This window comes from Mustelus asterias, chromosome 12 (genome assembly GCF_964213995.1).
Source record: "Mustelus asterias chromosome 12, sMusAst1.hap1.1, whole genome shotgun sequence".
NCBI classification, from domain to species: domain Eukaryota; kingdom Metazoa; phylum Chordata; class Chondrichthyes; order Carcharhiniformes; family Triakidae; genus Mustelus; species Mustelus asterias.
In genome coordinates, this window is record NC_135812.1 from 14,140,474 (window position 1) to 14,163,518 (window position 23,045).

Sequence of the window (23,045 nt, forward strand, 5' to 3'; positions counted from 1 at the left end):
GAGTGGACCAAAGAGCACCTTTGATTGAGTTGATGATTCTCCAGACGTAGTTGATGTATAACTCACATTGAATGTATGCAGCCTTTATCACATGTATCACAATTGTATTGAAGCACCTCAGAGTGCAACTCGATCTACGTAAAAAACTTAAAATACCATTGCAGTTTCTGTACTGACCACTTTGAAATGTCTGTAATGTTCCTTTTGTTGTATTGAAACACCTCAGAGTGTAACACTTTTTGTGTAGAAAACGTGAATATTCTTGCACTCTCTGCAATGACCATTTTGAAATGTTTTGTAACGTTCTTTCAGATACATTATGAATAAAGTATTTTTTGCAACCAAAAATTGGATGGACACAGGAAGCAGACTAAGGATGAAAGAGGGGGTAGGGTGGAGCTGAGGCTGGTGGAGGGGGTTGGAGGGAGGCTATCTGAGGCAGGGAGGGAGGCAGCAAGGGAAGGCGAGGGTGCAGGGACATAGGATGGAGGGCAGGGCCTTGCCTGTTGGGCCTAAGGGTCATGAGTGGGGGAGGGGGGGTGTTTCAGGCAAGGATGCCAGTTTTCTCGGAATCAGTGCTGTGAACATTGGGGCCCTGGGTTGAACTAAGGGTAATGGGCAGTGGAGGAACAGTGACAGTGAGATGGGGCAGTGAGGTGTGGTAGGGTGGCAGGTCCAGGGTGATAGTCAAGTAGCTGAAGGTCTCATGGGCACTGGACATGGAAGCAGATGAGATAGGTGGCTCAGATAATTGGATGGTCAGGGTGGACATGGGGAAGGTTGTGGTGTCAGTTTGGGCATTTCTGTGCTGGGACCTGCTACCACTACCCTCTGATGCAACCTCTATCCAGGCTGTTGTGGTCTGATGAGAGGGCCTCCTGCAGCCATTCCGGAGAAACAATACCTCCCGTCCTTTTCTGGGTGGCCTTGAGAAGTGTTTCCAGGGAGAACATAAGAACATAAGAAATAGGAGCAGGAGTAGGCCATATAGCCCCTCGAGCCTGCCCCGCCATTCAATAAGATCATGGCTGATCTGAAATGGATCAGTTCCACTTACCCACCTGATCCCCATAACCCCTAATTCCCTTACCGATCAGGAATCCATCTATCCGTGATTTAAACATATTCAACGAGGTAGCCTCCACCACTTCAGTGAGCAGAGAATTCCAGAGATTCACCACCCTCTGAGAGAAGAAGTTCCTCCTCAACTCTGTCCTAAACTGACCCCCCTTTACTTTGAGGCTGTGCCCTCTAGTTCTAGCTTCCTTTCTAAGTGGAAAGAATCTCTCCACCTCTACCCTATCCAGCCCCTTCATTATCTTATAGGTCTCTATAAGATCCCCCCCTCAGCCTTCTAAATTCCAACGAGTACAAACCCAATCTGCTCAGTCTCTCCTCATAATCAACACCCCTCATCTCTGGTATCAACCTGGTGAACCTTCTCTGCACTCCCTCCAAGGCCAATATATCCTTCCGCAAATAAGGGGACCAATACTGCACACAGTATTCCAGCTGCGGCCTCACCAATGCCCTGTACAGATGCAGCAAGAGATCTCTGCTTTTATATTCTATCCCCCTTGCGATATAGGCTTCACTGAACAGTGGGGCCGTGCATTGTTTTCTTCTCTGGGGCATGAAAGACAGCCAGACTGAAGCAGTGAATTAATGGGTGTCCACGTGCCTTTTAAATATGGCACCCAGAACTTTGACCCCATTAGATAACGGCCAGGAGGGCAACTTCCTGTCTGTCCCCACCACAAGATTTGCCTTGCTCTGCATGGAGGCATGGGTAATAAATTGTCCAGGGCAAGCTCGCATGGGGTCAGCTGCCACCCACTCATTTGGACTTATGTTTAAATGGAGTTGAGGCCACAATCAGATCAGCCATGATCTTAGTGAATGGTGCAGCAGGTTCAAAGGGCTGAATGGCCTTTTCCTGCGATTAATATTAATATTTTGTGCAATTTTTAAAGTTAAGTTTCAGTCTCATCTGAAGCTTGTCATTTTTCATTCCCAAATCCTCTAATTCTGCAGCTTTATTCCAGGAAAGAAACCCGATTTAAATATTGAGGGACAAAGATTAGTCCAAAGATGTGCAGGTTAGGTGGATTGGCTGTGCTAACTTGTCCCTTAATGTCCCAAGATGTGTAGGTTAGATGGGATTAGCCTGGTAAATGTGTGGGGTTATGGGGATAGGGCCTGGGTAAGATACTCTGTCAGAGAGTCGGTACAGACTTGATGGACCGAATGGCCTCCTTCTGCACTGCAGGGATTCTATGATCCAATGACACGGACAACGTAAAAAGCTGGGTCATCCCACCTCACAATTCTCTCCAGAGTGCAGGTTTCTGGGTTTCCTGACGCAGATGAAAGACAAGGTCCCAGAATCATCGAACCTTGTTGAAGTTGCACCAAGATCCTGTGATTTATTTTGGCTGAAGATTGATCACTCCGAGACGTCGGTGGTTGTGAAAAGCGTTATATAAATGCGAGTCTCCCTGCTGTGAATGTCCAAAAAGGCCACAGCACTTTAAACCTTGATGCGCCAAAGAGTTGCACAGGGTTAAATGAATCTGACACAGACACACTTCAGTTGCACAGAGACATCAAAGAACGCCCCCGATTAGATGACCTGTTTCCAGATGAGTTTTGATCTGCAACAGGCCGGCTCAGTCAATAGGGGGAGCTGCTGCGTCCGCATGTCATCGCAAAATAAACATCTATTTTGTCCTTAAAGTGACATCACTTTGTTTGCGCGGACATTGTGATCCGCACTCCAATAGCTTAACCTGGCAACACAGACCTGGTTTATATTTATCTATGATTCAAGCTAGATTCCTGGCCCTGACCATTTGACTGCATAACAATGAGTTCAAACGGCCAAATTTCTCCCAGACGAACTCGTGATCAGTTATTAAAAATGGCAGACCCCGTAACAGCAGCAAGCATGTCCACCCTTGATTCTATTATTTCACACTGCCACGTCGCTCTTTCTAGAAACTGTACCGGGATATCAATATTTTAAATATGTTGTAAACAGAAGCGTCTCGGACAGAGACAAAACATTAGATGCTAATCTCCCTTAAGCCTAAGGTGACCTTCACTGTCAGAACATGGTGTAGGTCAGTGGTAAACAGCCTCTATGCAACGTCCTGGGACCAACAAACCCATTTCGGACGGGGTGGCAGTCTGCTTTTTAAACACGGGATTATTATTTTTTTTAAAAATACAAAGGTTTATCGGTGCAGATCCCAGCATCCGTCAGGGCAGTAAATGAAACATGGTGCAGGGGAGAAAGGGGGAAAAGCAAAATTCACAGACTTGTGTCAACAGCAAAAGGAATGCTGGTGAGCAGACTGTTCAATCTACTGGGACTGGTCATGAGGATGAAAAATTGTGGAGCTGGTGCATTCCTGTTCAGGTCAACTGGTATTAGCTGGCCAAGAAGTTGACACCAAATAAATGTGACACCAACAGATAGTTCGCCTGCCAGGCAATATTTGCCTCAGGCTTGCTAAGTGTACTTGACATTTCACAGGTTCAGTATGCAAAAGCTTTTTTTTTATTTATGTGGTTATGACGTTCTAAATCGAATTAAATGCACGAAGTATCGTTCAGCATGCCTTTCCTGTGCTAATTGACAGTAACCTTTTGTAAAGTGTTTGCTGAGGCATACCTGAAATTCCAGTGCTTCATAGCACGGAGGTGCACATTCGAGTTATGTGTGGACTCTATCCAAGAACCGAACTTCTTTTTTGCCATTAAATGAATGTGAAATATGCTGGTTAAATGCACACCAGTTCAGAGCGCGTCCCCATTTAAGGGCATTGATTTTCACAGCAGCAAATGAGACGCTGACCGTACGGTGTGAAGTTAGGAATTAATCGCCACAGATGTGTGTGACTTGTGGTATCAATATATCCAAGTGACAGTATGTACTGAGATCAGTTATGAGGCCTTTGGGACTAGTGCTCATGTGGATGCTGGAACACAGGTTGTTTTGAACGCATAAGTGTATGGATCCAACAAAAATTAGGCTGGGGGAGGCAGGGGTGACCCGCGGCAATTATTTCTGATACAGGCAACACATGAGCTTCATGCTGTCTGTGAATTAACACGACCGCAGCCAGGGATAACCATGCTGCTGGCTGCATGCTTCAGCAGAGGACCCACAATTGTGAGAGAAGCAAGCACCAGTTAAAGTCAGCCTGTGCTGCTTAAAGCTAACACCTGCACCTCTTAAAGGGGACATGCATTGTGGCTGGAACAGGTGCTGGAAGTCATTCCAAAACTGATTCCAACCTGGAAAGGTAGATGTCGTGAATGTAGCCCAATCCATCACGCAAACCAGCCTCCCATCCATTGACTCTGTCTACACTTCCCGCTGCCTCGGCAAAGCAGCCAGCATAATTAGGGACCCCACGCACCCCGGACGTATTCTCTTCCACCTTCTTCTGTCGGGGAAAAGGTACAAAAATCTGAGGTCACGTACCAACCAACTCAAGAACAGTTTCTTCCCTGCTGCTTTTGAATGGACCTACCTTGCACTCAGTTGATCCTTCTCTACACCCTAGCTATGACTGTAACACTACATTCTGCATCCTCTCCTTTCCTTCTCTATGAATGGTATGCTTTGTCTGTATAGCACACAAGAAACAATACTTTTCACTGTATACTAATACATGTGACAATAATAAATCAAATCAAGAATGGTACTTCCTGGACCAGATCCCCAAATGTTTGGGACAATCAATAACATTTTGTTTAAAGTGGACAAAGTTTGAGATTCAAGACATGTGTTAAGAAAATAATGCCACAAGATTCTACGGGGTTCGAACAAACAAAAATAAATCTTACTATACAAGGTCAGCAATAAAACAATTTACAACATTCAGGGTTAATATGAGGTACGTGTGAATTAACAGCTCCATTATGGGTGAATAAAGCACACTCCATCCTTCCTTCTTCTTAGGCAGTCCCTCGAGGTCGAGGAGGACTTGCTTCCACACTGGGATGGTGTGTGACTTGGAGGGGAACTTGAAGATGGTGGTGCTCCCATGCATCTGTTGCCCATGTCCTTCTAGGTGGTAGAGGTCGTGGGTTTGGGGCCTGAGCCTGCTTTGATTGCCAGGGCTTCCCCTAAGCCCTCACCACTGAAAGTGTGCCAACCACTGTCCTTTCTCTGCTCCACTTCTCAACTTAACAGGGAACTCTACCTAGGAGGCACTTCCTTTGGGACCTCTCCTGTTCCCTCCCTGGGACTCTGCATAACTATGACGCTCTGCTCCTGGGTCACTTGCCCCTGTTTTCACACCATTTTCCTTTTGAGCTGGGCCTGTGTCCTTGGCTCGAAGAATTATACTAGATTGTGCATGCGCTCGTGTTCACAGCCCCTGCATGTGTGAAACCCTCAAGGCATGCTGGGAGTTCCAGTTCCCAGCCACCTGATGACGATGCAAGTCTGGGTTTCTTGACACACAACATGGCAGAAAGAGGATTCCAAAATTTTCCGACACTTGTACTGGAGGGCTTGGTTGAGAATATGCACAGGACGAAAAATGTACTTGATCCACAATGGGCCAGGAGACAAACTGGTGCCTCCGACAAACCCTCAGAAGGCACGGGTACCAGATAGCCATGGCAGCCTTTGCCAAGACTCACCTACTGTCTGCACTGCCGCCAAAGAGTTCAATGATCTCACACACGCAGTCAAGGTCAGCGAATGCATTTTCAAATGCCATATCCCACCAACTGCACCATTACCCCACCCAATGCTCAACCCACCACACTCACATCACTTATCTAGCAACGATCTTTATCAATCATGGTTCATGCCAAACATTCACAGCTCCATCTGTGGCTGGCCGGCACGGTGCCACAGTGACTAGCTCTGCTGCCTCACAGCTCCAGGGACCCGGGTTCAATTCCGGCCTCAGGTCACTGGCTGTGTGGGGTTTGCATATTTTCCCCATGTTTATGTGGGTTTCTTCCGGGGTATTCAGGTTTCCGCCCACAGTCCAAAGGTGTGCGGGTTAGGTTGATTGCCCATGCTAAATTGCCCCTTAGTGTCAGCGGTAAACTAGCAGGGTTACAGGGGCCTGGGTGGGATTGTTGTCGATGCAGGCTCAATGGGCTGAATGGCCTCTTTCTGCACTGTAAGGATTCTATGATCTCATTCTCACACTGCTACATGTCTCAGACCCACACTGCACAGCTTGCACACCCAAGACAGCCACATCATCCAAGCAGATCGTACCACACTCAGTGACAGCCTTCCCTCTCAGCAGAAGTTAACCAAAGCAGGACAGGTATAGCTGCATTTTCTTATCCCCATGGTAGAGGCGGTGCTCGCCATTATTGGAATGGCCATAGCCAGGATGGACACGTTGAAATACCGCGCTGACTGACTCTAGGCTCTGATCTCTCAAACCACTTTTCAAACTCCAGGAACTTTATATCTGACCTGATTTATCCTTTCACTTTGCTTTCTCTTCATATTAAAGGGCTAATCTTGTTGAAGACGGGAGATCCATATGGCAAACACTGCTTACTTCAACTGTTGTCATTGATTATACTATTTTAAGGAGACACTCGCATTAGGGGCTAAGAGAGTATCCATCTGCTTGGTGGTAAAGGACAAATCCAACTGAAAAGACTTGCCTTACATAGAAACATGGAAAATAGGTGCAGGAGTAGGCCCTTCGAGCCGAATTCAATATGATCATGGCTGATCATGCACTCTCAGTATCCCATTCCCGCTTTCTCTCCATACCCCTTGATCCCTTTAGCCACAAGGGCTACGTCCAGCTCCCTCTTGAACATATCTAATGAACTGGTCCCAACAGCTTTCTGTGGTAGAGAATTCCACAGGTTCACAACTCTCTGAGTGAAGAAGTTCTTCCTCATCTCAGTCCTGAATGGCTTACCCCTTATTCTTAGGCTGTGACCATGAGTTCTGGATTTTCCCAACATCAGGAATATTCTTCCCGCATCTAGCCTCCCCAGTCCCATCAAGATTTGATATGTTTCTATGAGATCCCCTCTCATTCTTCTTACCTCAGGATCTTGCCAAAATGCCGGCTTTGCCTTGTTTCGTCTCCCATTCTCCTTCTCCAAAGGAGTCTGGTTTGATTGCTACAGTGCTTCTCCTCTAGTATGGCTGGTTATAGAATCATAGAATCCCTACAGTGCAGAAGGAGGCCATTCAGCCCACCCAATCTGCACTGACAACAATCCCACCCAGGCCCTATTCCTGTAACCCCACATATTCACCCTGCTAATCCCTCTAACCTATGTACCCCCAGGACACTAAGGGGCAATTTAGCATGGCCAATGCACCAAACCCGCACATCTCTGGAGTGTGGAAGGAAACCGGAGCACCCGGAGGAAACCCACGCAGACACGGGGAGAATGTGCAAACTCCACACAGACAGTGACTCGAGCTGGGAATTGAACCCGGGTCCCTGGCGCTGTGAGGCAGCAGTGCTACTCACTGTGCCACCCTGCCACCTTCTTGTGCTCCTCTCCTGAGAAGTCTCTCTGGTTGCACTCCCCAGTCCCACACCCACCGTGGAGTCCCTTGTCTGGGTTTTTTTCTCCCAAAAAGAGTAAGAAAACTTGACCAACTTCTTTCAAAATTATTCATAACATTGTTTTCACGTCCCTCTCTTCCTTATTATTTTAAAAAAACACACACCTCACGTTCTGCTGCCAAAAGAATATAAATGTCACAAGCATTTAACTTCAAATTGCTGGTTGTGCTATATTTTAGAAGGGATAAAGATTGAATATATTTTCCTTTTCTTGGACACTTCTCAGTCTGCAAGCTGTGCATTTATTAAGTTGATGTGTATTCCTGGAGCCCAAGCAACTAATATAAAGAGAACAAATCTTGCAAATATATAGCACTTTGCACAATGTCAAAACTTCCTGAAGCACCTGATGACAAAGTATTTTTGAAGCGTCTGTTTGAATGTAGGAAGGCCAGCTGTCACAATGTGATAATAACCAGGTAATTTGCTCTGAGGTGTTGGTTGAGGAGTAAATGTGAATGACACCAGGAAGAGCCTGCTCTGCCCAAGACCGCAAGGAACTACAAAAGGTTGTGAATGTAGCCCAATCCATCACGCAAACCAGCCTCCCATCCATTGACTCTGTCTACACTTTCCGCTGCCTCGACAAAACAGCCAGCATAATTAAGGATCCCACGCACCCCGGACATTCTCTCTTCCACCTTCTTCCGTCGGGAAAAAGATACAAGAGTTTGAGGTAACATACCAACCGACTCAAGAACAGCTTCTTCCCTGCTGCTGTCAGACTTTTGAATGGACTTATCTTGCATTAAGTTGATCTTTCTCTACATCCTAGCTATGACCATAACACTACATTCTGCACTCTCTCGTTCCTTCTCTATGAACGGTATGCTTTGTCTGTATAATGTGCAAGAAACAATACTTTTCACTGTATACTAATACATGTGACAATAATAAATCAAATCAAAAAATCAAAGGAAGGATACTGGGGCTTTGGAAAACGTACAACAAAGATTCACTGGAGTAATACCATGAATGAGAGATTCCAGTTAAGAAACAATGTTTTGAAAAATGTGGGTTTTCTCACTGGAACAAAGATGATTAAGTTTTGGAAAACAAACAGGTCTGCAAAGTTATGAAATGTTCTGAGGGGGTAAGTGAGGGGACAGATTACTTCACGAGTTGGTGAGTTAGTAACAACTGGGAATCAGCTCGAGGTTAAGAGTGAAATGAAATAGAATCACAGAATAGAATCCCTACAGTACAGAAGGAGACCATTCGGCCCATCGAGCCTGCACCGACAGCAATCCCACCCAGGCCCTATCCCCATTACCACACGCATTTACCCTGCTAATCCCCCTGATACTAAGGGTCAATTTATCATGCCCAATCAACCTAACCTGCACATCTTTGGACTGTGGGAGGAAACTGGAGCATGCGGAGGAAACCCACGCAGACACGGGGAGAACGTGCAAACTCCGCACAGACAGTGACCCGAGGCCGGAATTGAACCCGGGAGCCTGGCGCTGTGAGGCAGCAGCGCGAACCACTGTGACACTGTGCTGCCACAAATGAATAGTGATATTTTCCATGTAAAGGTATAATTAGAATAGGGAGCGTACACAACATGCAAAGCAAGCTACTGCAGATGCCACAAATCTGGAATAAAAACAGAAAATGGTGCAAACACTCAGCAGGTCTGGCAGCAGGTGCAGACAGAGAAACAGCGTTTGAGTTCTGTGACCTTTTGCCAGAACACAGACTTGAAACGTTAACTCTGTTTCTCTCTCCACAGATGCTGCCAGACCTGCTGAGTATTCCTAGCATCTTCTGCTCTTATTTGAGTGCACTATGTATATTTTTTTGAAGCAGATAATCAACCAAAAAGAAAAAGGATAAGCGTTTGAAAAAGAAATGTACAAAAGTCAGTGGGGAAAACAGAATGAGAACGAGTTTGTGTAGATAAATCCTATTAGAGAATAGCATGATGAGAGGATATGTCTTTGATTTCATATTCATAAATTTTAATTACAATGCTGTTAGGGTCATGCTTCACAAAAACTTCCTCATAAACTCTCTGCCGAGTAATTGATCTATAGAATCTGGCAAACGTTAACTTGTTGCTATGTTTGCTTGCTTTGCAGTGTAGGTATTCACCTGGTAATTCTCCAAACGTCTGCTAAAAATTACCTAAAGGAAACAGGTTTGAGATCAAAGTTGGAGGATGGCTAGAAACAGGTTCTGGGAAACTAGCCTTATATCTTTGAACCCAACTGTGAGTGATAGCTTTATTCAATTGTTAAAGATTTCTTTTGATGTCCGTTGTCTCAGGGGTTAGGGTGAAAGTTGGGGAAGGGGGGGGGGATGGTTGATTACCCAACACAGATATTTATTTGGCAGCTTTATGCCAATCCAGCCATTTTTCCTTTTTTCTCACGTTGCAGCCTTTGCAGCGAGATGAGCATCCAAAGGTTCTGGAAAGCGTTCAACCTCAAGTATGAGCTTTCTACTATGTCCCTACATGTTGGCCAAAGATCAGCATTTTCAGCAGTGCATTCGTGAAGCATTGTGTTTTGTTGTTTTTTGGGCTGGAGAATTCGAGGCTAAGTAAATTTAAACTTCTAAAAACCTGATCTGTAGACTATAGCTCAGGTGGCATGGGCTGATAGAATGACTATTCTTCCTTGCTCGTGGCACTACTGGAAGGCCAAAGGCCAATAGTTCACATGATGTTGCCCCATTTACTCCATATGGGTGGCACAGTGGCACAGTAGTCAGCACTGCTGCCTCACAGCGCCAGGGACCCGGGTTCGATCCCCGGTCTGGGTCAGTGTCTGTGTGGAGTTTGCACGTTCTCCCCGTGTCTGCGTGGGTTTCCTCCGGGTGCTCCGGTTTTCTCCCACAGTCTGAAAGACGTGCTGGTTGGGCGCATTGGCCGTGCTAAATTCTTCCTCAGTGTAACCCGAACAGGTGTTTGGCGACCAGGGAATTTTCACAGTAACTTCATTGCAGTGTGAATGTAAGCCTACTTCTGACACTAATAAATAAACTTCAAACATAAACTATCAGGCCCAGGTTATATTGCGAATAAATAAACTTTAAACCTTATTCCCAGACTAGTTTGCTGCATAGAAAGATGTGTGCACACAACAGGTCCCGGCTGGAATTGGTGGCACCGTTGGACTAGAATTCTTTACTTTACATGGTATATTTTGCCAGTCAGTTTAGAAGAGGAGGAAAGCTCACCGTTGCTGATCACACTATAGATAAGCTGCATCTCTCCCAACCACAGCGAACCCAGAACTGTGATTCTGTCACAGTACGTGGCCAATCGGAAGGTGATTCGCCGCTCCTGATCTAACTTTTCACTCAAACTTTTGCCTCGAACAAGAAAATCATCTTAATCCTGGCTCCCACTGTCCCTTTTAGAGGTAGGAGTAATTTGAGCTGTCATTGGCCAAAGATGATGAACGAGCAAACTTGCTGGCAGCTCCATCCCATCCACATTAAAATCCAGTAGGAATGAATGTTGTCCCACTGTTTAATAAAACCTCAGCTTTACTGATATTCCGCAGGTAACTCCAATACATATTACACAAAGAAAAGCCTCAGCAGAGCAGAAGTTGCAAGTTAATTCGTTTAGACTTTTTAAAAAAAAGGCATTTATTTGACATCTCCGCCATAGAATTGATGCAGCTAATACATTTTTCTAAAGGCTTATTGCAAACAGATGACTTGTTCTCTCCAATGTCTTTCCTCCTTGTTCCAACTTTTCCACCTTCTTCCGTCAGGAAAAAGATACAAAAGTCTGAGATTACGCACCAACAGATTCAAAACAGCTTCTTCCCTGCTGTAATCAGACTTTTGAATGGTCCGATCATCTACAAGGCTGGTCTTTCTCCTCACCTTACCTGTAACTGCAACACTATATTCTGCACCCTCTCCTTTTCCTTCTTAAAGTTCATTTATTAGTGTCACAAGTCGGCTTACATTAACACGGCAATGAAGTTACTGTGAAAATCCCCAAGTCGCCACACTCTGGCGCCTGTTCGGGTACACTGAGGGAGGATTTAGCGTGGCCACTGCACCTAATCAATCCGTCTTTTGGATTGTGGGAGGAAACCGGAGCACCCGAAGGAAACCCACACAGACACGGGGAGAATGTGCAGACTCCGCACAGACAGTGACCCAAGCCGGGAATCGAACCCGGGTCCCTGGCGCTGTGAGACAGCAGTGCTAACCACTGTGCCACCCTCTCCCCCTGTACGGTATGTTTTTGACTGTATAGCGTGCAAGAAACAATACTTCTCACTGTATCATAGTACATGTGACAATAATAAATCAAATCCTTAGCTGAACACCACTAGAACCTTATCCAAGTGGCCACTCCGAATGACTGACCCAGACACAGGGCACGCCAATTAAGTCTTTCCTGACCCAGCATCATTATCCAGCAATTGGCCATCAATCAGGGATGGGATCCCAAATTTTCCCCTCCTTAGACCAGGGGTGGTGAGAGCAAACGTAGCAGCCCATGGTTAGTGTAATTGAGATCGGTTAACGTGATATTGATATTGACGTGTGGCTGTGACATAGATGAGCGATCAATGGCGTTTGTGACAAGCGACTTTAAAAAAATCCTGTCCTATTAAAAACCATCTACTATTGAGCTCAGCAGGATTAGGTTTTGAAAAGCCCAAGTCTGAACGTAGATACGTGATTCCATAGGCATTATGGCGCGGCACGGCAGCACCAGGGACCCGGGTTCGATTCCCAGCTTGGGTCGCTGTCTGTGTGGAGTTTGCATGTTCTCCCTGTGTCTACGTGGGTTTCCTCCGGGTGCGCCGGTTTCCTCCCATATTTTGAAAGACGTGCTGGTTCGGTGCATTGACCCGGACTGTGGCGACTGGGGGAATTTCACAGTAACTTCATTGCGGTGTTAATGTAAGCCTTACTTGTGACTAATAAATAAACTTTCCTTTCCTTATTTTTTTAAATTAAAATGAACAGGGAAAAAAATCAAACTTTCCATTTCTTCGGGGTTTACAAATTCCGAATTAAGACTTATACCTGCGTGAAATCACGCCTTAGGTATCAGTGGCTCATGAAATTAAATCGACAGGATTGTAACGACGTAGTCAGAATTCTCCACTATAAAAACACTAGGAACTGTCCATAAACAGCTGTAGCCATAGTCAACAGCTGAGCTGTTGAAAGCCAATCCCTCCACCACACAGTTCACACAAAGAATGTTGCTGTTACAAGCAAACAGAAAGACCTACAGATATGCAGCACTATGATCGTCTAAACAGCTGCACCCATAGTCTGTAGGTAGATCTCAAAATTGTTTAGCCCTTTGGCTTTATCAGTTTATTGTCCCATTTACCTCTGAACGAAGGACTATACTAACATTACCGAGTAAGAATTTTGCACACACATATAATGGAAAAAATTCAAGTAGGTTAATAAAAAATATATCGTTGGATGTGTTTGTTGCCCAGAAAAAGCATTCCTGCTATACTGCAACCAGTATGTGTGGAGCCTTATGCAGCAAAGATATTTTTAAAAAACTAATAGATGTCCTGTATCTTAGGAATATTTCTCCTGTAAATGACAAATTCAGTGGGCTTCACCGAGATGGCTTAAATTTATTTCATTTGCGCCTTTTGATTTCCATCCGTGACCAAAGGCTTTTAACTCCTTCCGTCGGTCGAACCTGAACCCAAGTCTCACAACTAAGTACAAGAAAACAGGTGGCTCTGCCAGAGAATGGTTGCATTTATGGCAAAAAAATCAAACCAATATTTATTGTCTACGTGAGCTTAAATTTGGTGGAATATTACAAAGTGCAGCTGCAAGAAAGAAAAGCCGGCTCCAGTGAACTCCACTGACTGCATAACAAAGGAAACAAGGGGATGATTGTTCCCATCTCCCATTCACAAATCCAGGAGAAGGAATGGCTACCTTCTGTGTTTTGCACACCATGCGTAATGAAAACTATTGATGCTGATACAGTCATCTTTTCAAGTTTACACGCTTGGGCCTGAATTTTCCCTAGGCGGGAAGGGCTCCGCCCCCTCAGCCAAACTGGCGCCGGAGTACAGGATTCGGAAGTCCCACCCCACAACCTGGCACCCACATTTTACCTAGGGGCGGGGCAAGAAGAAGCGCAACATCCTTACTTTTATGTCCCTTTCCTCCCAGAATAAAGGACAGAATTCAAGAAGCTGTATTGACTCCATGCAGTACCTGGACACTAACCTTTTGTGACTCATCCCTCTGTACCTCTGAATTTTTCAGTCGTTCTCAGTTTCCGTAAGACTCTGCTTTTTTTTTTACTGAAAGTCACTGAAAGTGGCAATGCAGGTGGAGAAGGTAGTCAAGAAGGCATACGGCACGCTTGCCTTCATCGGCCGGGGCATTGAGTTAAAAAAATTGGCAAGTCATGTTGCGGCTTCATAGAACCTTAGTTAGGCCGCACTTGGAATATAGTGTTCAATTCTGGTCGCTACACTACCAGAAAGATGTGGAGGTTTTGGAGAGGGTACAGAAAAGATTTACCAGGATGTTGCCTGGTATGGAGGGCATTAGCTATGAGGAGAGGTTGGAGAAACTCGGTTTGTTCTCACTGGAACAGCCACACACTGTTTCTGGAGAATCTACCTGCCCAGGGAGATTTCTGGAGTGGGGAATTTTCTGCACCTGCCTCAGGAGTGAAGATTTGACCCTTTCCAGTCATTTCTGTACTATGAAAAAAAAGCAGTCTGCGCTCGTCTGCTTTTGGTATCTAGTAGCATCACCAATCACACAGCAGATCTAACGTAGGGGGAACTTCTCTGGCCGTTCATGTGGCAAGATCCCACTGGCAGCGCACCTCCTCCCCCAGGTTTCCCAGTGGCGTGGGGGTGACATCAGTGGGAAATCCGGGTGGGAGGTTGGAGTATAGTATTTTGCCCAACATAGCTTAAAAGAATTATGCCCACTAACAATGCTATGAACATTTGCATTTCACTCATGGTCCATCATTCTGACACTGTTACATTATTCTAAAACAAACAGGAACTAATTACGATGTAAATATCTATCCCAGGGTGCCTCCGTCACACTGCCATCATATGCCGAGTAACAACATATCAGTCGATGAGCCACATGGAGAGGTGCAAGAAATGCACTCGATGATGTTCCAACATTTTGAGTTTGAACTGTGATTATTTCTAACTTACGGGAGCTAGAAGACATAACAGACACACTGTAATAACGTCATTTATGTTGAATGAGTTAGGAAAACATCCTTTCCCCTATGGGAACTGGATTTGCATTGTGATGATACTGTGCCTTTAAAAATGTATTTGTGTCATGTTTCTTGTGCAGGATTTTTTTTCAGTAGTCAATTCAATTGCCCGGTGCCGCTTTGTTTATAATTGGCAGTGCACACATTGATGCTGCAGAAGCATAATTGGTCCTAATTGCTGGAATGTTTGTTTTAATCTTGGCTAATGCCAAGTCATTTTAGTGTTTTTCCCTGGAGTTTTTCAGAGTGGGACTTGATTAGGTTGATTGGCAGGAAAAATCATGTGACTGGGTGAAACTAGGCTTACACAGAGAAACCATGACAGATACTGCTGGGAATTGTTAAAGAGACGTAGTTCTCGGTGTCTCTGTCTCTCTCTGGATCTGGAGACTGGAATCTACCAGAAAATAAGTCTCTTTCTCTAAAGTTCTGCTGGTTGAAGATAGATCTTTCTCTGGAGGCTGTTGTATGGGAGCCAGAAGACACATGTCTTTCTATATCACTGTCCAGAGGGGTTAAAAGGCTGGAAATCTAGCACATACATGAGCCTTTTTTTTTGGGCTAACTGATTCTGAAGAGGGAGGTATGGTCTGTGGGGATATTGCTTAAATTGGGACTACAGAGATAGCTAGCTGTTAAGAATTATACCTTGTCATGTTTAAGCATTTCAATTGGTAAAAGTTATGTTAATTATTTTTGTTATATTTTAACTGTGTTGTTAAATAAAGTTTGTGTTAATAAAAGCTTCCTAGCTGGTCATCAGAATCACACCTGGAGTGAAACATCTTATGCTCTCACTCATGCCAAAACCAAAATAAGTTGGGGTCGAGATTAACTTCATAATATACTTTGGAATTTCTGATCTGGTTTCTAACAGCATTGACAACAAGATGGATGGGATACAAGCCTAATCTTCTTGCCAGATAGAAAAATCTATTTGAAATATAACTATTCCAGTTTAAATGCCAGCTCCTAATTGATACAACTTTGTGTACAATAAATTCCTGAACTCAGGCACCCAGTCCAATTTAAAAGTTGAAGTTTAGTTATCAGTGTCACAAGTAGGCTTACATTAACACTGCAATGAAGTTACTGTGAAAATCCCCGAGTTGCTACACTCCGGCATCTGTTCGGGTACACTGAGGGAGAATTTAGCATGGCCAATACACCTAAACAGCACGTCTTTTGGACTGTGGGAGTAAACCGGAACACCGGGAAGAAACCCCCGCAGACACGGGGAGAAGGTGCAGACTCCGCACAGACAGTGCCCCAAGCCGAGAATCGAACTTGGGTCCCTGGCTCTGTGAGGCAACAGTGCGAACCACTGTGCCAATCTATTTGATTAGCCAAGGACAGATTGAACCCATCCAACTGAAAGATCCAAATTCAGGATCCAGCTGGGAGTCCAGCATTCTGATCAAAAGGCAAAACGAATGTTTAAATCTGTTTGAACTAACCAATGACGCAAATATTTACAGAAGTTATTTTACCAAGAACATTAATTCCACGGAGACACTAAAATTCTTACCTGCTCTGCGCCCACCATACTGATTGGCTTGCACTTGAAGAGATGGTTGATAAACTTCGGAATGAAGGAGCTGTGTAATTAAAAAGAAGCATCAGATGTCACATTCTGAAATAGAAAGTCTGAACAGAAATAAAATATCTGCCTCGGCTTTGAAAAAGGGGAAATTTATTTTTGGGACTGCATGGGAGCAGCAAAGATGCAGTTTCACACCCATGTGGTTTGTTTTTTGTTCATGGGACATGGGTGTCGCTGGCTGGCCAGCATTTATTGCCCATCCCTAATTGCCCTTGACCCGAGTGGCTTGCTAGACCATATCAGAGGGCGGCTGAAAGTCAACCACATTGCTGTGGCTCTGGAGCCAGACAGGCAAGAACGGCAGATTTCCTTCCCTAAAGAATATTAGTGAACCAGATGGGTTTTTCCGATGATTGACAATGGTTTCAGGGTCATTAGTAGATTATTAATTCCAGATATTTATTTTTATTGAATTCAAATTCCACCATTTGCCGTGGCGGGATTCGAACCCGGGTCCCCAGAACATTGTGTTTCTGGATTAATAGTCCAGTGATAATACCACGAGGCCATTGCTTGAGTTCCTAATGTCAGTTATACTGGCAGGATTTAGTCAAGTGCTCCCTCCACATCTGTCATTAACATTGCCCACGCCCTGTTGCACAGCTGTATGATGAGGATACAAGATGATCACCGAACCAAGGATCAATATCTTTGGTGTGCAGTAACAGATTGAAGAAATGGGACCAAGAAACACGGCATCAGATTTACAGCAACAATGCATTAGTTCTTGAAATGTTAAAGCAGATGGCTTGAAGTGACAAGAGTAGAAGGATTGGGAGCAAGATTGCCAGCTGTTTATCCTACAAGGCCAGCAAGTCATGCATGATACTGGGATCTGTAGAAAACTGGAAAGGGAGGAACTATAAAAGAATGTGCCAAAAAAAAAGACATTTAAATAAATAAACCAAACTGCACAGTCGAAGCCTTTCTGGTACCACACAGATTATAATTAAGGGGTGCAGAAACACCTGCAATTCAACATTAGGTAATCTGATACAGATTACAGGGTGGCACCGTGGTTAGCACTTCTGCCTCTCAGTGCCAGGGACCCTGGTTCGATTCCCGGCTTGGGTCACTGTCTGTGCGGAGTCTGCACGTTCTCTCCATGTCTGCGACGGTTTCCTCCGGATGCTCCGGTTTCCTCCCACATTCCAAAGATGTGCGGGTTAGGTTGATCGGCCATGCTAAATTGCCCCTTAGTGTCAGGGGGTTAGTCGGGTAAATAAGTAGGGTTATAGGGCTAAGGGCCTGGGCAGGATGTGGTCGGTGCAGACTCGATGGGCTGAATGGCCTCCTTCTGCACTGTAGGGATTCTATGATGAACCAGGACACTGTAATTAAGCCAACACAAAAGTATCAAAGCACATACATGAGAAAGGGCACAGACCTGAAACGTTAACTCTGTTTCCCTCTCCACAAATGCTGCCAGACCCACTGAGTCTTTCCAGCATTTTCTGTTTTCATTGAAGCAGATAACTGCCAAAAGCCTCCGGTCTCATCGCCGGCTGGGATTCTCCGGTCCCTCTGCAGTAACGGAGTTTTGGCTGAGTGCAAATTCTCCATTCTCGCTGGCAGCAGAGTGGGGCGAACCAGACCAAATCATCCCGCCCACCATCTTTTTTCCAGGAGGGCCATTTAATTCGGTTCTGATCAATAACTGTTTACCTGGACCAGTGCGTACTCTTCTGGCAGCGAGTAAATCAGAAGTTTTTTTTAAAAACAGGGATACCAATAAACCACAGCTTTAGACTCAGGATGTAATTGTTAACATCCAATGTGAACACCATGGTGGGACCAGCCCTCGAGTCAAGCACGCTTCAATGCTGATACAGAGGAACGATTAATCAATATTAAAATTGGAGGAGAAAAGTTAAGCCAATAAAGTCAGATTTCTCTACAGCAGAACATAACTTCAGGATAGGAAAAACATGAGGCGGATTCATAAAATTTATGAGGCAAGGGACCAGTATGGAGGAACTGCTCGAGGAGGAGGGAGATAGTCGCCGCTATTCCTTTAGTACAAGATCCAGTAGGAAAAAAACTATAATGTTAAAACATTGAAGTAAAAGGGTTGATCATTCCTTCACATTGTTTTTAATTCACTTTTAACTACTGTAAATCATGGCGTATTGTGACAACCCCTTTTATCCAGGCCATGGTTTTGCTGGCAGATGCGTCGACAGACCTCAGCCACGACATGCTATTCTCAAATTAGTAGTCGGCCTTACTGTTTTCACCCCAGAAATGCATGATTTACTTACGAGTGCCTTTTAACTGGACGCAAAGGCACAGATAGACAACAGGGGTTGTAGGGGCTGTGTTGTGAAGGTATGTGGGGAGCTTAAGACACGCTCATTGTGTGTGTGGATGATGATGGCATCACCTGTACCCGCGACCTGTGGTTCACTTTTATCCTTGGCGATCAAGTCTACCCCTGTTTTTAGAGGGTTTGCCGAGGCTTCAAAGGTCGACTTATAGGCCGACATCTACGGCACGCTAGGTGGCTTAAGAGGAATGGGCAACAGCAACAAGAACCTGATTTAATTCGGTTCTGACCAGTATGTACTCTTCTGGCAGCTACCAAGTCAGGGGACACCAATAAGCCACAGCTTTAGACTCAACTGGCGGGATTTTCCGGCCACACTCGCCCCAAGGCTGGAAATTCCTGCCTGAGGTCAATTGACCGTTGCACGGTCCGCTCCTGCCCACTACGATTTGTGTGCAGGTAGGACAGGAAAATTCCACCCAGGATGTAATTGTTAACATCCAATGTGAACACCATGGTGGGACCACTCCTTTAAGTACGCTTAAATGGGGATGAGAATCATATCAGCCATGACTGAATGGCGGAACAGACTCGATGGGCTGAATGGCCTAATTCATCTCCTATATCTTATGGTCTTAAATGCTGATATAGAGGAACAATGAAGCAAAATAATCAATATTAAAATTGGAGAAGAAAGGTAAGCCAAAAAAGTCAGATTTATCTACAGTAGAGCACGTTTGAGAGTAAGGAAAGAGCTGGAAAAACTTTATGGGACACTAATGACTTCAGACAGATCTCTCTCTCTGTTTGGGGCACATAGTTTGATGGATCATCACTGTTAAGAATTATATTATTTCCTCGTTTAACACATATTAGCCAGAGAAGATAAGTGTAAAAAGTTATCAGTGGAGATGACATGGAGAAGCAATCAGTGAATTCCTCACGTCAAGAAGATCTGTTTCTGGCTGAATGAGATATTGAGGAAAAGAACAATTAAAAGCTTGAAGAGGGCGGAGAATTCAGGGAACGAAATGTCTTCCAGTCTCAGTGCAGGATGAATCAAATGTTTTTGATTTGATTTATTATTGTCGCATGTATTAGTATATAGTGAAAAGTATTGTTTCTTGCGCGCTATATAAAGCATACCATCCACAGAGAAGGAAAGGAGTGAATGGAGAATGTAGTGTTACAGTCATAGCTAGGGTGTAGAGAAAAATCAACTTAATGACTTAAAACTCTGCTGGTTTTCTGGAAAGATCTATTAAGTTCCACAAAAAAATTCTGAAGTAAGTTTAAAGTAAGACAACATTAACATCCCAAAAATAACACTGTTTTGCTATTGTAATCCTCAAAACATTAATTAAACTATAAAGCAAATGGGCCCAAGGCAAGCTAACTGCTTGAGACAGGTGGTCATTGAATCAAATGTTCCCAGAGGGACAGGTTCCACTGTATCTTTCTTTTCAGTTATGGACCATAATATACCAGCGGCAGAGGACCTCAAGGTCAACAGGATTTGTAAATACTGTAAGTAGGAGATTACAGACATAAGACTGGTCTATTTCTGCCACACATTACTCAGTGGTAACACATCTTTAACCCCATTATCACTTTAGCAGCACACATGTGTAAGATCACATGTCAAAACAAGTGATTAAAAACGTAAGCTTCGTGCATATCACGGTTTCATTGTGCAGCGAGGAGAACTCCTGTGGCATTGTTCATCAGACAATTTGCTCCTTGTGACATTATGAGGAGCATTGTGAAGTTTTGGTCAGGTATTAAGGCTGCGTGTTGCTTCTTAATGTGAAAGGGAATTAATTGGACGCACTGCGGGCGCTGACCTGAGTAAGTGTGGTTTAGGGTCTCTGAAGTTTCTACTTGGAATTTGGCCGATTGTTATTGTGCTTTTTTGGCAACGAAAGTCTTTGTGAATGCGGTTCTTCCTCACAGTGAATGGCCTCATTCAAGAGGTAGAGAGAATGCAAAACAGAAAGGAAAAATTGTATTCCCCGTGGAATTTTTGAGTGGGTGGAGGTGGGGTTGTCAGGCTGCAGAGACTTATACGAAAAAAAAAAGAACATTCCTTTACCTTCAACCCCGGCTCAGAAAAAAAAAAGTGATGGAGGAAACACGAGAGCAAAGAATTAAATAGAGGCTTGTAGTTATTTAGTCATTGCACTGGGCTACGAGGGTCACTGTTAATGCAAACAGTGTTTCCGATTACTTCTGCAGTAGAGGGAGCTGCCCATCGCTGAGTCCTGGATCTTCAGTTCACTTAGAACAAGGGACAAGCCACCAGGCTGGTGAACAGCACAAAGCACCAACTCTGCTCGTCGCCTTTATGTGTGTATATTTTAAATTAAATCGTTGCAAATGCCGCTCAACACACCTCAAAGGTTGGACACTAATCAAATGATGAAACAGCCAGAGACTGGAATGAGCAGCTTTGTGGACATACCCACATGAACTTATGACCCGGCACGGTAGCACAGTGGTTAGCGCTGCTGCCTTCCAGCGCCAGGCATCTGGGTTCAATTCCCGGCTTGGGCCACTGTCTGTGCGGAGTTTGCACATTCTCCCCATGTCTGCGTGGGTTTCCTCCGGATGCTCCGGTGCAAAGATGTGCAGGTTAGGTGGATTGGCCATGCTACATTGCCCCTTAGTATCAGGGAGATTAGTAGGGTAAGTATGACGGGTTACGGAAGTAGGGCCTGGGTGGGATTGTGCAGGCTCGATAGGCTGAATGGCCTCCTTCTGCATTGCAGGGATTCTATGAACTCAAATGGTTTTCTTGTGCCCGGGCGCGCATTTCATCCTTGTGGAGGTCAGGATCATGTCACTGGGTTATATGGAATCTGAAGCTTGTAGTTTCTTCAGCTCAAAGCAATGAAGCCAGAAAGGAAATGCAAACCGCCTGCTCTGCCCTATTTTACAAGGCACTGTAAAGCATCTACAGCACAGAAAACAGGCAATTCAGCTTAAAAGTCCACGGTTGAACAAAAAAAGTATGAAGCCAGTTTTTGAAACTTTCCACTGTCTTTAGGTCGGAAAGCTGGTACGCACAGGCAGGGCACGTGGTCACAATGCTTGTCTGTAATTCCCTTTAAAACTGTACAGGAGAGAGGCCTCTGGCTTGGCTCAGGGAGGTGTTATAGTCGCTCAGCAGCAGGCCCCTATGAAAAGTAAAAAGTAACAAGGGGGTAACAGGGCAAGTCAGGCCACTGGCCACAATTTTAGATTCTGTTCTCCCAGTCAATACCAATTTCCCGAAGTGAAAATTGGCCCCCAGGCCTCCAATTAGAAAACTGAGTATGGAACGTAGGGTGATCAAATATCAACTATTACTTAAAACAATTATATAACGAGAAGGCCTTGGACGTAAAAATGAGAGCTGCTAAATAATGGAGAAATCCCAGTTCCAACATTAAAAAAACTGTAGACTTTGGAAAAAAACTATACAGTTCTGCCAGTGCAACCACTGAAATGTTACAATTGGCCTTCGGAGTAGAAAGGAATTCCAGACAGAATTCCCACAGCTGCTCATTAACCAAAGGCTCTTGCCTCGGCATAATGTGAATGTCAGAAGCCGGAGTGTGATGCCCTTTTAGTCTAATTCTCTGTTGACATTCAAGGGCTGATTTTTCAGAGTCCCCCCCTCCGGGGCCCAAGTGACAGACGAGAGTGTGGGAACCCGAGGTCCACTAATCCTGCACAGCCCAGGGTCGCTGGACTTCCCGAGCCTTGGCCTGTAGATGTTAGGCTGGCCATGCTGATCACGACCTTCTCGTTGCCAATGGAGGCAGACAACTGAGGAGGCTGCGATTGGACTCCAGGATCTCGGCAAGAGGCGTAAAATTAAGAAGCAGGCCGACCTTCAAACCTCTGGACTATCCTTTGGATCTCTCTTGGGTCCTCTGGTCGGCCTCGGTTAGGAGCAGATCACAGGATCGTGTTTTTTTGGGAGCCCTAGCCAACACAGATTCAGAAAATAAGCTAGAAAGATGATAATGTACTCTTACACCTAATTCGATTGGCTTGCCATTACAGACAGAAGCCAAGAGGGTCAACAACAACTTTACATTTGCATAGCATCTTTAACATAGTCAAATATCCCAAGGTGCTTCACAAGAGAGTAACCACACAGAAAAACTGATGCTGAGATGTACGAGACGTTGTGACTGGTGAAGGAGGTAGAATCCATAGAATCCTTACAGTGCAGAAGGAGGCCATTCGGCCCATCAAGTCTGCATCGACCACAATCCCACCCAGGCCCTATCCCCATAACCCGAGTAAGAAGTCTCACAACACCAGGTTAAAGTCCAACAGGTTTATTTGGTAGCACGAGCTTTC

General features: G+C 44.8%; 1 protein-coding gene across 1 annotated transcript in view; it reads right to left on the minus strand.

Annotated features, from left to right (window-relative positions):
- Nucleotides 1-23,045, minus strand: part of vps53 (VPS53 subunit of GARP complex) — a 293,849-nt gene that overhangs the window by 32,240 nt on the left and 238,564 nt on the right. The window contains exon 19 of the mRNA XM_078224778.1: nucleotides 16,352-16,421. Coding sequence (XP_078080904.1) covers nucleotides 16,352-16,421 — 70 coding nt within the window. The remainder of the gene's footprint in view (nucleotides 1-16,351; nucleotides 16,422-23,045) is intronic.